Genomic DNA, 18828 nt, shown 5'->3' on the forward strand with positions numbered 1-18828 from the left:
TCAGTATAGGCATTTAAAAAAAAAATAAGGAGGCAAAAGCTACTATGTACACCCCTTTAAATGACGCAACTGTGATATTTCTACTCGTGAAGTCTATGTACAGTCATTTATGCAGACAAGTATAAAGTTATTTAATTTTTTTTCTCATGAACAAATATTATAAAATACTGAAAAATATGTAACATCATAAACTATATCTATATCTATATCTATATATATATATGCCTATAATAAATATTCTTAATACAACTGAAACATTGTGGTAATATTATTAAAAATTAAATTAAAAACATTTTGTTGTATTTAAAAATTAAAACAAAATAAACAAAAACGACCAAAAAAAAAAAAAATGGTATAGGTTTATGGTATAGGTTCATCAAATATTATACGTTAATAATTGCAGTCGTATGACCATAATAATAATAATAATAATAATTAATAATTATTATTATTATTCAATATACACTACGGTTTTGTACAGTTTGCTCGTATTGTATAAATCAGGAGGGGAGTGGAGTGTCGATGCCTGGATCGTAGTCAGCTCAAAATTCACATTTAAATAGAATTACAACTTAATTACAGAACCACAAATTAATATTAAAATTATTCGTCTCGACATTTATTTAATATTTTAAATAACAATGTTTTGAGTACACTTAAATATTAATCTTATAACGACCGCGGAATAAAAAAAGAAAAATATGACAAACGAAGCTTTTGCGTAGCTATAATAAGAATCACGCGCAGTTGATTGGAACAGTCGACGAGACAAAATCTTTCTACCTTTTCCACAGAATTCGATTGATAATGGGACAGTAGCGAGCCGCCATATATTCATATTAGGACATAATACTTTTACCTATTCCATTTCTCGCGTTTGCCGGATAGCGTCGTTTCGTGTTTTTATCGTTGTCTTAAAAATAAAACGTATTAAATGTTTGGAAAAAAAAAATGAATTACTTACATAATTAAATCACGCGGCACTATAATACTATAAATATATACTACCTACCTATCATAGGATAGATTATGATATGACATAAGCCGTAAATTGTAGCTACGATACGACTTGCAGCACGACGAATGCACGCGAGCATAAATAATAATATAATACTGCATATTTAATAATAATATTATTATCACTGGTTTGCGGTGGTAGTTGGGGTGGGCGAGGCGTCGTGCAAATTCGGTGTTAGGTCGCGTCTGTACATTATAGCATTAACAATTTACTATTATGGTACATTGCCTACCTAGGCCTAAACCTAATTATTGTATCGTATAATTATTATTTTATCGATATAAAATTTCGTTATTATAATAGGTATAATATATTATTTTATGATGTAGGCACAGGAATATAATGCAAAGACGACTGCAATCGTTCTATGTACACGATAACAATATTATTATGTTTTTGATGTACACACGCACGGCCGTTGAATACATTATTATTGTACATCATGAGCTATAATTATTATTATTATTAGTTATGACACATAAGCACCCATATCGTAAAATATAGGGCACACGATTATGAGGACGAGTTCGACTTGACGGTGAACACGCTCGAAAGCGGGGTGGGCTGCGCCTCGTTTGTCATCGGCAGCGTGCTGGGACCGTTGTTGTGCTTCCCGTCGGTGACGTACCGCTGTTTCTCGCCGGTGCACATGGACTTGACCTTCAGGCTCATCGGGTGCAACAGGTCCTCGTTGGTCGTCTCTTCTTTGCTCCACAGGTCTGTGTGCATAAATCACGTCATATTATATACAATATTGCAATATTATAAATAATGATATCATAATATATTGTAGGAGGTAGTTGACAATATTGATAATAATATTAAAGTCAATAATATTACAAACATGGACCTATAATAATATAAAATCATATATTATGATTCACGTCATCGTCGTTCAATATATTATAGTAAAAGATCAAAAACTTAAAAGAGCGAATATTTCAACAGCCAATACCAGACGTTATACGTCATCTCAGTCGATTTTTTTCAAAATATGTATGTATATAATATGTTTATTAATATATTATTACGTTGTATTGTATACAACCCAAGTGAACGGACGATTGATAGACAATGGACGAATAAAAATTGATATTAAGAAAAATGACTACAGATTAGGTTTTATTTTAACCTAATATTAATTAAAATCTTTATTTGGTTTTTACGTTGTTGTAAGTAGACATAAAAGAAACATGCTGTCAGCATACAATTATTTTGCTATTGTCCCCCACTCGCTTCTACGAAATCGTAAAAAAATAAAACTGTTATCTGGATATAACACGTATGGGGAATAGAATTTTTAGTGGTTACGAACGTTTCTTTATAGCTGCTTAGTCCAACTCTATCACTACTGAAACAGGGTCTTTTTGTTGAAGAATTCAAAGTTTTTTTTAACCTCAAATCCTGGTTGAATCAAAATTTGAACCCGGGATCCTCATTTGGAATCATACGTGAGGTATGTTCGATTGCTTTTTTTTTTATTCGCCTGACATGAGTAGTTAAAGTATTTAATAATATATTAGAAAAAATTAATTTTTATATTCACGAACACTGTACGAATACAAATAAATTCATAACTCATTCCGTTATGGAATTAAAATCGGACAACCATAGTAGATGATTTGATTAATATAACTTCTAAATCATATTATAATCAAATTAAGTATACAATTCTGCACTTGATAATCAAATAAAAGTTCTAAATTGTTCGATTAAATGCAGATTCTAAATCCGACGTTTAACTCGCTCGGCGTAGCCCGTTGGTGGGAATGAAAACAAGAATTCTAATTACTTTTTGGTATAACAGTTTGGTACAATATGCTTTTATAATATTATATTATTAAATATACATAGATTAGAGACGTATTTATAAATTTTAAAAGGGTTTCAAGTAAAAGAGAAGATAACACAGTCCATACAATTCAGATTCTAAAGCGCAGACATCATACAGACGTCATTATTAGGTAAATCGACTAGCCAATCCAGACTCGCTATCATTATAATGTTACTAGGTTACGTTTACATAATATGCATTATTGCACTATTTAATTTAATCGTAATAAATCGGCCCAATAAGATAGAGTTAATTTTTTAATGAACCTACCTAATCAATGCATAATAACATTTTATTTCACCGTGATAAAGACAGTATAGTTAAATAATTTAAATCTCAAATTTTTCGTTTAGGTACAATCGCTTATCAAATTCGTGACTGTAATTATTAATTATACCTGGTGAATCATAAAAAATTATTGTGGAAAGTAAAAATAACCCAATCGTAATTGAGTACAAGTGATTACGTTGGTGTGATGATGTGTTTCCGATATTTGTGTTAAACGCGACTGTTAAGGCTATTAAATAGACGAAAGTGCTATACTATGCCATCGACTATTCACCTGAAATCGGGTTTACTATTGAGGCGAGTGTCTTAGAATTTAAAAGAAACAATATAAAAGTATATGATTGCTGCTGATAAAATGATTCTGAACCCAATCCGGCTAACCAAAATATGGTCAATGTTTTTTAGAACAAGTGACCTATTGGCTTTTGACCGGTGCGGTTTTCAAGAAATTTTTGAAAATATCGAGGACCTATAACTTACAAAATGTTCAAGGTCCTAATCTAGAGAGAAGTTGCTTGCATTTGTTTGATGTTTTTACTTCCACCAAATGTATTTTCCGGAAAGTATAAAACACTTCATTAATTTTTCGCTAAGAACACGAACAAACTATAAAAATGTGTACTTACTAATATGTACACTGCACATACGACATGTCGAATGATAAAAAAATAAGAAAAACAGAACGAATAAACATTTAAACAATTGTATGGCTGCATAAACGCGCGACCACTGATTATAGTGCATTATTATCTATTGACTATTTAGTTGAACATACCGAAATACAGAGTGGTTAAAAATTATTACTTATCAAAAAACAAATAATATTCTTAAACTCGTGACTTTGGTATGCATACTTTTACAGTTTAAACTATTTGTCGAACCAAGTGTGTACACAATCGTTTAATAATTATATTGGTCGTTTCAATTTATCTCATATTCGGGAAAGTATATATAATTGTTCAATTAGAAGTTAAAAAATAATCTGTATTGGATACCTCTTGCAGTGTGGTGAGCCTTACACGTGGTGGACGGAATTTAATCGCGAAATGCTGTTAAACACGCGTGGAAACAATATAATATTATTCTTCCTATCAGTATTTCACACTTATAATTAGTACCTACATACGTAATCGGACACGTACGACCGTAAGCCTTCATCCGAAAGATAGTAAGTCCGATGGTCCCGGAGTTTATTTTTGAAACATTCCAATAATAATGTGTACCTAATACCTACGTTTTTACCGAGTTCTATGGAATTAAATATTACTTTGTTTCATCGTTACCGCAGATAACCAGATAAGTACCAACATTTATACCTACCTACGAACTTACAACTATATCTAAATGAGTATATGACTCGACGAGTAGATGATTATATGACTACATGAGTTTATGCTTATATAGTTATATGAGTATATGACTGCGTGGGATTAAAATATTTTTCCCTGTTAGCGATTGCTATAATAATTGTTGACCCGACACAATTGCTTAAAAACGAATCGACTTTCATTCAATACGAGGGTGCGAAAAATTATGTCATACGTCAAGTACGTTTATATTAAAATTTCAATTTTTGTATACACTGTACAGTAAATGAACATAATATTATTACGTAGTGTGGTGAAGTTATTTATTAAAATAATAATATTATATGTCCAACGAATGATTGTTATAGTTTTATTTACAATTGGCTCATAATTTGATCGTATCTATTATAAACATTATAGGTGCCTACGTGTATAGTGAATTTGAGGTCAAAGTTTCAAAGTGGCTAAGAATATTATGCTTTGGGAAACACTTGATTCGGAAATACACGTGATAAGAGCTCAACACACACGAGGCGATATCGTCTGTGTATTTGGATTACACAATAGTATACAAGGAGGAACTGTCTCCAACGCCACCGCAGAATGTTCGGACGAAAGAGGTAAGTTTATCGTTCATTGTACTAGAATAATTTTAAAAGTTATTTAAATTAAATCTTATGAATGTTGGCGTTTACATATTTTTTACAATTTAAGTTTCTAGAATATATTTTGCCAAATTTTCATATTGATTGAAATAAATTATGTACACTCGATTTATTAAAATAATCTTAATATATTGTAAATAATAATTTATTTTTATACAATTGTCTGCAAGTTAATTAGATTAGGGTTTATTAGTTATACAACAAATTCAAACAATTTTCTTTTATAGTTTATTGATAAATATGTAAACAATTAATGTTCTAAGTAGGATTTTAAACACTTAAAATATTTATTTCATCTATTCATTAGTATAGTACCTAATAACTAATAATTATTAGTTTGTATTATTTAAAATAATTAATAATAATATTTTTTAAATAAAATAATTCGAATTGTTGATGAATCTAAAATTTATTTTTGGTTAAGCTTAGACTATACATTGATTAATGGTTGTAGACATTAATTGCAATAAAGATTATTTTATTCAGTATTGTTATTAAAATTATTAATTTTGTAGAATAGTAAAAAATAAAGTTTGAACATTCATAACCCATAAAAATCAAAATTATTTATTTTACTTTAATTTATAATATTGTTATTTTTAGGTACATAGTTGTATATTTTATTTGTTTATTATTAAAGTCACATATTCTCAATCGTAATTATCTGTATAGTTTCAAAAACATTTTTAAAAAAGAAAGGAGATTAATAAAATTCTTAGTAATTTATAATTTTAAATGTTGAAATTTCGTATTAAACTTTATTTAAAAACTATACTTTAATATGGTAAAATAAAAATTCAAACTGTTAAATTTAATAAATATTATTTCATATTTCTTCATTAAATATTTAAATATCTCGTTTTATTTTCTTTGTTTTTTTGCTTTAAATTAATTATTATTAAATATATGTAAAGGAAGATTTTTATCAGTGAAATGCTAATTATTTTAGTTCATTTGTAAGTAGTAGGAATAACTCCATCATTTTAAAGCCTAAAAATCAATTTTCCCAATGACAACCTGTACAGTTTTAAATTCTAGAGCAGGATATTATTTTAAAAATGTTTATATTATATATTGTATATTATTCTATAGTTAATAATAGAACACACCATAGACAAATTAATACAATTTACAGGATAATATGATATACCTTACCAACAAATCGGTTTGTGTGAACCCACACATAGCTGGAAGTATAAACTATAAGATAATTTATGGTTTTAAAACGCAATAAATAGTTCTAATAATTAAATAAATTTACAGTATAATTGAGTTATAACGTGCAATTAGAGTATTAAGTGTTTCAATTGAGGAAATAGTAAAATGAGCTACACAAAGTGCAGTTTTGGGTGTGAGAGCTATGAAGCTAATCAATTATATCTAATTTATTTCATAAAAAAATCGTTTAGAACCAACTTTAGTATGTGCTTAACACTTCATTTTCAAACAAAATACGAAAACGTGTGTAATTATAGAGGTACTAATTAGAACAACACAACAATAAAAAAAATTCAAAAGTAGAAATTAATGTTATTTACCTTTTCTGGATCATAATATTAAATGGTATAAACGTAGTAAAGCATAAAAACGATAAGTAATTTGATGTGAATTCATAATCTAGCTAGTTACCTATTAATATAATAATAATAAAAATAATAATATCCATTAAAATACTGTATATTAATTAATAAACATTATCTGTATACGAGTATGTATAAATGTATTATAATAACTAAGTATATTAGACAATTTGTAAAGTTTAGTGTAAATGCTTTTGAGACACAAAGTTAGGTAAGAAAAGTTTTCCTAGGTTGCGTATAATGTATAAAATACAGTCCATAGGTTAAAGGACAAATTATTTCAAATATATGATTGTATGGACGTGTTATGTTGGTCAAAAATAATTTAATTTTAAATTTCAATGGTTGATATTTATGGTACGCACACATTTTTTAATCCGACTTGAGCATAGTAAACAATATTTCATTCAAATGATATTTTTAATAAACAAAATCACAAGTAGTATTAGCGTACAATAGTTGTCTAATTGTAGTTTATAGGCAATTAAAAAAAAAATAACATCACAAATTTATAAAGAAACAAAAAATAGCTAACAGCTAAGGAAATTAATATTATACGTAGTAAGCCATCTTGACTCCCGAGTTGGACAAGGGGAATAAGTGATGGGTTACCTTGAATTATATTGTAGTCATTATTCGATGGTAGGTAAATGTTATTTTTTGTGTTTAATAGAAATGTGTGACCATTAATTTTTGTTTTGTGGTATTAAGTGACTATATTTAGCAAAATCAAAAAAATAAAATATAAATAATTTTTGTGTTTTTACTTATTATACTTTTATCAATCACAGATATTTTATTATTTTATTTCAAACAAAACAATGTGAAAAAAAGGCAAAGCATGAGAGTGCTGCAGTTGCGTCATATTGCACTCAGACTCGCTGCAAACGTGCTTTATCATAATTCACTATGTACCAAGTATTATATTTACTATACTTAGGTAGTTTATTATGCATTTTTAAATTTGACTGACACGAGAGCAATTCATACTTGATACAAGTAGGTACAATAGTCAATATTATAAGGTGTAGCGTCATTACAAACAGAACTATCTATCATTGAAAAGATCACAACCTTTTGTTGTTATATTTTGTAATACCTATTAAATAATAAATATCTATTGTTCTTTCAAGTTTTTGTACAAATATTATCTAATATTTCGTAAGTAGACGATTCGATGTGTTAGGTACACGTTTTTTAACTATTCACGTACATACTTATTTATATCTAAATATTCATACATTTGATATTATATTATTCATTGCACCAATTTTTCTAAATATAACATTATAAATATTAGTCCATAATTATATTATACATAGTTGGTACTGAAAATCGAATATCGATAAGTACCCAAATTAATACAAAAATATCACGTTAAGGTTATAATAAAAAAAATATAAACGAAGCTACTAAGATGTAAAATGGAAATACTTTTAGGTTTTTTAAGAAAAATTTGAAAAATATCCAAAATAATAGAATTATATAAATTAATATTTGAAAAAAAAATAGCACGCCTCCCGATATTTTTTCTCTGCAAGGAATATCTGTGAACCATAAAATAAATATGTTTTTTTTTTTTTATAAATAACCATGACAATTTAAAAAACTTTACGGTCAGAAACAAAAATCTTGAATCCAGCATTTAAGCCCCAAGACATATTTATGATAAAATAGCTTATAATATGCACGTGTTTGAATGGTATAATTGTCTAAAGTGGGGACTGGGGAGGGATATAATATTAAATTGAGATCAATTATTATCAAAATATAAAACCTGTTCAAAGTGTCGTTAAAAAATCTGGAAGTTTTTTCAGATTTTCAGGTAAATGTTTAAAAATTGTTTGATAATTTAAAACAAATCAAATACAATTGCATGTTATAATATTTTACAATTTAAAGAGAATTTTTGATCAGATCTCTAAGTCATAATAATATGATAAATGGCCTGAAAAAGTCTATAATCATTACTATATTGATAATAATTGGTAAATTTGTAGTATTAATATTGATTAATACTACGAGTACCTATGTTATGTTTTTAGTTTATAGTCTATTGTTATTACTTTATAAGCCATACGAATAAATAAATAAACTAATTAATGGAGTGAATATCTGTTTTCTGTTCTAATTAGTACCTAGGTGGTATGGTTATTAAAAAAACTCTAATATTCTGTTTAACAATATTACTATTCTCATTGACATACATTTAATTATATATTTTATATCAAGTTAATGGAATTCGTGAAAGAATTTATTTAAAAAAAATTAATTTCCGTTGCTTAAATGGGTGCCGTAAAGCTGAAATAACGTTTGAAACTTGTATTTTGGATTTAAATTATCAAATAATGATTGAACAACTGTAAAAAATTCGACGAAGACCCATTCGTCACTTTTGGGCTTAACAATCATGTAGACATTTTTAAATATATTTATCTTAAAAGTAATAACATTATTATTATTAGTTTTTAATTGCCCGGCAACTATGGTTATTAGCTGTTTGTAACGGTTGGCTTTAGAATACTTATTGTATATGTGTATATGTGGCAAGGATTTTGTTGCTAAAAAATCTCAGGTGGTTACCTATCTGGGAGCTAGCAACGACAGCCGGTATTACACTCACAGCGTTTTGGCTGATTGAGCGTAGGTACCATCGCGCCTCACCAAGACACATATTATTATTTTATATCAACGTATATTTTACTTATTTTGGTTGGTGAAATTAAATCAATATAATATAACCTATAAACACTATTAAATTTAAAATATATTTAAAATAGATTATTTAGTGTAAGTATTTAAGTTTTTTTTAGATTTTGAATGAAGAACAATTAAATTGATTTAATTATTTTATAATCGTATGTGTTTTTTTTCAGCAATGTCATCTGAATGGTATTAAAAGGTGATATTTTGAATTTTGCAGAAGTTGTACGCGTAAGAAAAATTCATCAAATATATTAGAGGGAAAATGGAAAAATATTAATGGTACCTACATTTGTTTTAGAAATTTTAACAAATTTAGAACTGATTATATAATTTTGTAAATTTGATAATTTTTTATGAATCTTTGATTATGACCAAATTTTAAAAAATGAAACTTTCTGAAAAATTTCTCTTTTTTATAAACTTTTATAATTGTTTGAAAATTTACGGTTTTTACTAAAACCATTTTTAACGTAGTGCATTTATAGTGTCCACTGTTTAGACTTAACATTTTCTACTATACAAGGTTGGGTTATATTTTAAAACTTTCAACAAGCACTTAAGTTGTGGTAATCTTAGCTTTGCTTAAGAATCGTTTTCCGAATGTAATGTTTTAAAATAATTAGGGACTCGGGTACTATAATAATCAATAATTATGCATTAGTCACCAACTTTACTATGGACACACACATTCGGTTTCTATAGATGATATATTATTATTAACATAGGAACTACAAATTAGTGTTTTACAATTTAAAAATGTTTGATATACTGAGTTTTGTTTAATTACGATTTATTTGAAGCATATCTAATTCAAACAGTACAATGATTGTATACACAGTAAGTTAGATCAATATAGATGAATGCTACTACCTAACGCTTAAAGTGTCATTTTTCAATCAAATTTTATCTTCCACTCAAAATTATAATAAGATAACAATAATGCACTTGAGTTGAATAACACATATAATAATATAATTAAGACCATAATTATGTTGATGTTCATGTTTAAATACAGAATATAATTTTTATGAATAGGAGATTAAAGATAATAATATTACCATTGTCAGGTAAGTTTCATAAAAATAAAAGTGCATGAAACCATTAATGATTATGAGTATTAAAGAAATAATATTAAGATAATAGTTTTATATTTTTATATAGGTATACCGAGTAAGATAATGTGCAACATCTACTCATTATTTTTAAATTTCTAAATATAAGAATAATTTGTTATAAAGTAAGTACTTATAAATGGGATGCATCAACAGTGGACATTAAGCACTAGTCAATAGTCATTCTCGAATCATTAGTCTTGTAAAAAATGTGTGTTTTAAGTTGTTACAATAATAACAATTAGGTATTGTGCATTATTGTAAGCATTTATAATTTTTTGAGGTAGGTAATTATTAATATTAATATATATTTTTTTGTAATGTTTAAGTGCTCATAAAAATGATTAGGAATAGAGATTTGAAAAATGTATAATACCCGTGGTTTGTATACTTATATATTTTTTAAGTAACTTTAGATCAAAATTCAAGTCTTAGTTTTTATAGTACATTAGTACCTTTACAATCGTTTAGTATAGATTCATTGGAATTGTGAACGCTTTTAGAAACACACCTATTATAATATAAATATCATAACCGTAATTTATTTTATTATTAAGACTACTTACATTGGAAATTTTACATACAAAAAAAATGTACCTATCTATTATTTTTTGAACAGCTGAGTGGAACATGCGTGGATATCCAACAAACCTATAACCGAGCTATAATTGAAAAAAGTTGGTAATCTAATCGAATTGTATTACATTATATTATATACCTCATTGGATTAATTAACTAATCTCACTGGACTCTCAGCTATCGGCCATCACCTTTCTTTTCAATTTCCTGTTATTTGATAATAAGTCAATACCACTACCAAAACCGTTATTAGTCAAACGGATGTACCAAAACCTCACTAAATTTAACACAAACAACTCGCACTCGAAACGTAAGTATACACAGCGATTAAAGTGATCAAATATTGGCTGTTTACAATGTAAGTTCGAATGGTAATTAATTTCAAAAACAAATACGATACCCAGTAACCCTCACTCTTATAGCGGTTTTATATAGGTCTTATATCCGCTATAAAGCTGACCTAAACTTATTTTCCTGTACTTATAATGAAAATATTACATAATATGTCAAATATTATCACAATCAAAAATAAAAACTATTTTACTATTTTTGAAAATAACGGAAAACGTAGCGAATGTAATATATCAAATAATACTGTTTGCTAAAATAGCAGATAGAGAAAATTCAAAGCTTCCGGAATCGTTGGCCGCGGAATCACTCAAACAGGGCCCCGAAACTATCTCCCGACCACCTTAAAATTCGTTGTTCTTGCCAATTTACACAACAAATTTTAGTAACTCTTTACTGATGGGTAAGTATTTCAACTCATAACTCAAGTGTATTTATTAACGTTATATTTTGCAATCCGTATTTGTAAATACATGTCTGTAGATCACTCCCATTGGTCACCCAAGGGCAACTTTAAATTAAAAAAAACAATGCTTTAGCGATTAGCCTAAAGTAACGTTCAAGCTGGTCATAAAAAAAAAATCATCATTAAAAACTAAGAGTTCACTTTTATTATTAGCAGTAAAGGATACTTCTATCTGCAGACATTCGTTGAATGACGTGAAAGAACTAAGTAACGCAAAATTAAAAATCTCAATATTATTTCAACTTAGTACAACAGCAATTTCTAGTTTCTACACACAATACACAAAGAACATCACTCTTCAAAATACAATAAATATTCTATTTTAGAACTAAAGAAATGAATGTAATTTAAAATAGATTAAACCGCAATCAAACCTTCGTTTAAAATAAGTCTCATATGCCCCATTGTTTATTTAAGAAAACTTCATATCTGTTGGCTATGCATACTACTGTGGAATAACTTTCGATATTTCTGTACAACAGCAGGCATTATTACAAGGACAGAACGACATTTCTTCGGATCTCTTCAGTATAATCTAATTTTTACAAAGCATTTCCAACAATATTTTAAAAACATCATCGGTCACTTAAAACGATAGAGGTGGATTTACATCTCGTTGTGTCGTGTATAGTGTTCCGTACATTTAAAACATAGGTCACAAAATGTCGTTTATACGTTACCTACAAGTTGAATAACTCTACACGGCACGGCGAGTTGTGAACCCCCTTTACTCAGCGAAAATGCGCGATGGTCTCAATCTTACAACGATCACTATTTATAATCATAAATAATAAAGGTTTTATAATCTATGTTTACAACATCAACTCCGCTTGATCAATACCAGCAAATAAGAGTATTAACGTTGAAAATACGATAAGTTGTTGCCCATTAAGTGACTATTATTTTTCCTCAAGATTATCAAGATAATATTGTAAAAATTAATTTTCAATGATCAATCAATCCTAAATATACTAGTACTATGCTAAATTTGTTATCTTTATGAGGTGCTTGGTGGACCGTTTTGAGCGTTTTGTCGTTTTTGAAATATTTTTTCGTTTTAATTACAAAGCCAATAATACATAGGACAATCCCTAGGTAGACCTAACCTCACTTGCCTCAACTATCTACTTACACTGAAACCTCAACAACTCGAATTAGTCGTGGAAAAAAATCTAGTTACAGGCAATTTTTATTTTATTAGATAACACAAAAACGATATTTTCGATTTTGTCTATTTACTTATTTACTTACATTACCTAAATATAGATATACATATTTAAATTAAAAAAAAAGTTTATTCTATAGTTGTAATAAATACCTATTTCAAATTTATATTGATTTAGATATATTTATTGAAATTTTTCTCTGATTTAATTTCGTACTAGGTTTTAGAAGAAATTACCTAGTTTTGTTACACAGGAGGTAAATTAATTGGAGAGTCAGATCTGTATTATTTTTAAAGTTACTGACTTTCCGATGAATTTTCAAACTGTATATCGACCTTTAATTTATTATCATTAAATACAGATGAACTAATAAAGTACAGTACCTAGATAAATGTTTATTAAATATCGACTGTCAATCTATTGAATTCTTAGCTCGTGCATAAAAGCGTTAAATTAAGATTAGATTATAATTATCGATTTACATTATTTATGGATAACGAGTCATAATTCGACACAAATGACTTCGACTTATCTAGAAATTTAAGTTAACGAATTCAAATTAGTGAGAAAATGTATTCCACCAATCCTATATTTTAATGTAGGGACCAAAAAATTCCTTCGAGTAATCGAAAATTGGACTGATAGACTTATCGGGGTTTCACTGTGTTGTATGTATTACATTACCAAATAATTTATCCACCAATTTTTGTATGTTTTCATTTTTATAAGACTTTGAAGTAAGTATAATAATATAATATATTTTATTTTAATTTTACATCAAACGATTATTTTGTCTTTCAGGTTTCATACTTTTTTTACATTTCAATAGCAATAATTTTTAAAAAATTTTATTTTAAAAAATCAGTTTATTTAGCTGACTATGTGTCAATTGAAAGTAAAAATAAGTGTTGAATACTTAATCAGAAGTTAATAATTAATAAATGTTATTGGTTTTGATGTAACTAATAAATAAATGTATACCTAAAAAATGTTCACTGAAATACTCAACAAAACCTTAAACGCCTTAAACGATCTATTGACTATATATTCGATACCTACTTTAATATCAAATACTAGTTTGATAATTCATATTCATTGTTTAAAAAGATATTTGTATGACTGTCGAAATAAATGTTACATTGAAAAATAAAAAATTGTAAAAATTGACTACCTAGTAAAATAAGCGTTAAATTTGTCTCCTAGTAAAAATGTATAAATATGAAAAAAACAATTTAGGTACTCATTAACTGATTCTATTATCAAATAGAACAGAGAGACAATTATACAATAAATAGTCCAAAATAATTTAATTTTAATTAGTCTTATGTAAAAAAAAACATCTTACAAAAAAAAAAAATGAAAGAAAACGATGTCGTTTCTACAATAATGCACCTTCTCGTGAAATAAATAATTAATAAAAAAAATATTTTATTAGTTAATGAAAAAAATACAACTAAAGAAAAACAATGACATGTAGCCATGTTTTTACAAGAGTAGTCTTAAAAACTATAGTATTGGTTCATAACCAAGTGGATGATATTGTATGTCATCACCAGTCCGTATGGCTGAAATTGTGAAATAGTTTATTTAATCATTATAGGACATGGTTAATATTTACAATACACACACTGACGTCTGACAAATAGCATAAGTAATGATTATAATATATTATATATATTATTATATATTATAATTATTAACGAAATATATGAGTAGAACCAAAACCAAAATTGGTTCATCATAGTCCATTATGCATAGGTTATTATACAAGATATGTCTATGTTAAAGGCTTAATAATTTTTTTTACCTTAATCATAATTCATGAATATAAAAAAAAAATAGTTAATATCATTATTGGCAATTGAGGAAATTGGGTTCTCAAGCAGGCAAGTCACAAATATAAAGCATCACCAAACAAAAATGGCTCTTCCCATGTTCTTCGTTGATCTTGAGCCTGACCCCTCCAACAAAGACATCTTCAACATCAAGTCAATCCTGAACACATTAGTCAAAGTCGAGGAACCTCACAAACGCCGCGATATTCCACAATGCCTCAACTGTCAATCCTACGGGCACACAAGAGCTTACTGCTCCTACCCCCCACGCTGTGTTAAATGTGGTGAAGACCACCCAACTTCACTATGCAAAAAAACGTCTGACACTCCCGCCACCTGCGCGCTGTGCTCCGGCAGTCACCATGCCAATTACAAAGGTTGTACTGTCCACAAGGAGCTCCAAAACCGCCGCCGTCACCCACTCACCTCATCCAAACTCATTCAGAAACCCCATCAAAAGCAGCCTCCTCAATGCCCTGCTCCATCAAACAGCTCACCATCTTCCAATCTTCAATCAAACACGCGCCACAGATCCTATGCCAATGTAACAGGTAACGACACCACTCATAATCAATTTTGCGGCAACCACTCCCCCAAAACTGATATTGATGTTTTCTCTAAGTTTTTAGATGAACTAAAATCTGTTATCAATCCTCTAATTACTCTCCTCACTTCTGTCATCTCCAAACTCCTTGATACTAAACAAAATGCCTAACTCTCTGAACTAGCCAAAACTCATTATAAACGTTTCAATAGCCGCCTAGCTCACCGTAAGAATTCGTTAATCTCCGACCTATCATCTGCTCCAATCCCAGGTAACCCAGTAAAAAGACTTAAAAGACAGTGGTGTCGCGACCTGCTAGCCTAATTTAGTCCTACTCATGTCGTAGTACCTCCGCTGGGAGGCCTCTACATTCGGGATAATCTGTCATTTATTTTTATTTTATTTACTTCATCTCTTATTCTTATTGTTCATGTATTGAAACAGATTGAATAAAAAATACTTTAATAACAAAAAAAAAAAATATCATTATTATATTATTTAATTTTTTAGGTATCTTGAAATGATAATTATTATTTCTAATATAAATAGTTCAAATTCTATGCTTAGGTATTTACTGAACTTAACTTTGGTATCTCGACTTGAAACATTGAAATATTAATATTTGTATGAAGAAAATAATATTTGAAAAAAACTTTTAAGACTTTATAGGCAACGCTCAACTCTTTCAAAAAAATTACAGTATCAATAAATTTTAGAAACCTAAGAATCACCCTAATATACTTAATACCTAATAGGTACCTAACCTATATTGAGGTAAATATAGATACGCAATATCACTTCACTAATTGAATACCTAATAGGTACTTTTGAACAATTCCTTGCTCCTGTTCCAAACAATTATTATCATTTGTACACACATAGGTGCATTATTATAATACTCAATAACATCCAGATTTAACAGATAATTAAAATCAAAATTGGTTGTAAATAACATATTGATATTTGTTTAATAAATATACCAGGATAATAATAAAAGGTATTTAGACGTGGACGTTTAATATTTTACTTTATAAGTAACTAGTAAGTAGAAAATAAACCCAATATCGAATTAACCCTTGCGGGTAGTTCATAATTAATACAGGAATGAAGATAGGGAGCTATTATTTAGTTTAATTTATATTTTAATTATATATAGTTGATAGTTAAATTACAGGATTAATCACTAAAGTATCACAAATTTAAATTTAAATATCTAATTCAAACGTAGATAGACACATCTAAGTACAATTTAAGATTGATCTATCATTTTAATATGAAGCCGTATTTCGTCTTGATTTGTAATTCTCGTAATAATATAATATTGTCATAAATGCAGGTAAGATGAATATTCGTTTGACCCATTACATTGTAAAGGGCTAGATGTTTTGTATCAGGTTAAAAAGTTACTATATTATTATAATGTTACAAGTTAAAATAATGATCGGTTTTAGTTTTTTAATATAAAACTTTGTTTGTTTCAGATCTAATTTAATGGTTCTAGAAACATGAAAATAATATAAACAACAATCAAGCAAACATATTTGCGATAATAATATTATAAAATAACTTAGGTAATATATGTTTTGCATTCAATTAATGAGTTATAAGTATAAGTACAGAGTAAACACAATCACCAATGGCATGTGCAATAGCCAATAGGTCGTACATTCAATTGATCTGAATGTAATTATTGGTATCTGTTTTGTTTTTACCTGTCATGTAGCTGACTATGACACCGACGAAGACTGTTACAAATGTGCCCAATAATGAGTAGTACATGTACGTTATCGAGTACAATAATGTAAGTATATCGCTGAAAAATAAAAATTTTAAATTTTAACACACCAGAAGAATTATTATTATCGTAGCTTTTATATTATTTATATAATGATATGTATTTTAATATGATGTGCAATGCTATATCAACGTTCAAGTCTCAGCTCAAACGAAGTATGTTAACACTGTTGATGCAAAGCAACTGTTGATCCATACTTAGTTCTTCAATTTAATGAAACGTCGAGATTTATAAAGTAAAATACGTAATTTATAGTGTAGCAGTATAAGTTGTTTATATATATATAGCAGTTATGCGTACTCTGTGGAGGACGATTTGACTTCGGGCGTCGATAGGACACTGGAAATGTCATCGTGAGTTTTGTTCATAAAGCTCATTTTGTATTGATTATACTGTACATCAAAAATGGGCTCAATGTGTGGCGAGAACGTCGTGTTCGTACACCCTTCAGTGGACACTGGTAGATAATTAGGTTCTTTGGCGATGGACAACGATCCAAGTACAATAAACAAGGTCATTAAGTGACTCGATATCATACCGGCAGCAGCACCCTGTTTAAATACAAAAATATATATTAGGCAAGTCAAAACTATTAAAAATAAAATATATAAACTGCACATTTAATGTACACTTGATGTGTAAGATTAAAATAGTTTTGGAGATGGTTCTAAATTCTACAATGTAATAGAACCTTTATATTTTTACTGATTTTACTTAAAAAAGTACTCTCAATTCAATTCGATTGACAAACTAAAATAGGTAATATTTTATTAGAATATTCATTGCTAAGATTAGGAACAATTCTTTACTTATATAAACTGTTTTATCTCTAAGAACTATGAGTGTAACCACCTAACCTAAATTATTGTTGAGTACTTGAGTTTCATTATATAACTATGCTTAACTAAAAATTGAAGCAATCTCTTATAACCTATATAATTGTGAATTAAACTTAAGTGCAAAAGTAGTTTAAATACGTATCAAAAATGTTGCTTAAATTTCACGACCATTGTCGAGGTACAATACCTACAGTCTGAATAATTAGTTCATACTGCATAAACCTACATAATTTTTAAAAAAGGAATAATGACTAAAGTACTGGGGTTAAAATTGGTGATCATTGTGTTTATAAGATGGAATATTTTTACATTTTTTAATTGTTTCATTTTGAGTATTGCGTATCATTCTTTTAAATTTCCTTACGTACTATTTAGGTACCAAAAAAATAGTTTGAAATGCTTCTTAGTATTATAGCCATGATATTTTATGTAGGTAAAATTTAAACTCAATTTAAACAAGCATTATAATTTATATTATATAAAGTAATAGCTCACAATTAATAAGAAAATACCCTTTTATTTTCTAGCGAATACACAATCAATCAATCAATTAAAATGTCCCATGTACTCACTTTCCAATTCGTTGATGGGAAAAACATAGCTAAAACAAAAACTCCTAAAAGAGGTCCACTAGTGGCGGACGTCATTAGTTGCGAAGCATCAATAACACCTGAAGATTGTGCGACAATAAACGCAACACCCATAACTATAAAACCAGTAATTACACCTAAAAACAAATAAATATT

General features: G+C 28.1%; 1 protein-coding gene across 3 annotated transcripts in view; it reads right to left on the minus strand.

Annotated features, from left to right (window-relative positions):
• Positions 1–702: 702 nt before the first annotated feature.
• The window catches only part of LOC111039449 (sodium-coupled monocarboxylate transporter 2), a 34589-nt gene continuing 16463 nt past the window's right edge, over positions 703–18828 (minus strand). Inside the window, exons 8-11 of one of the 3 annotated variants that reach the window (XM_022322978.1) lie at positions 18655–18809; positions 17544–17794; positions 17161–17261; positions 703–1737 (exon numbers count right to left, since the gene is read on the minus strand). In XM_022322978.1, coding sequence (XP_022178670.1) covers positions 1532–1737; positions 17161–17261; positions 17544–17794; positions 18655–18809 — 713 coding nt within the window. In that variant the 3' untranslated portion in view covers positions 703–1531. Of the gene's footprint in view, positions 1738–14477; positions 14635–17160; positions 17262–17543; positions 17795–18654; positions 18810–18828 lie in introns of those variants that run through there. The other 2 variants (XM_022322977.1, XM_022322979.1) reach the window with 2 other exon arrangements.

This window comes from Myzus persicae, unplaced genomic scaffold (assembly GCF_001856785.1).
Source record: "Myzus persicae strain clone G006 unplaced genomic scaffold, MPER_G0061.0, whole genome shotgun sequence".
In the NCBI taxonomy this organism is placed as follows: domain Eukaryota; kingdom Metazoa; phylum Arthropoda; class Insecta; order Hemiptera; family Aphididae; genus Myzus; species Myzus persicae.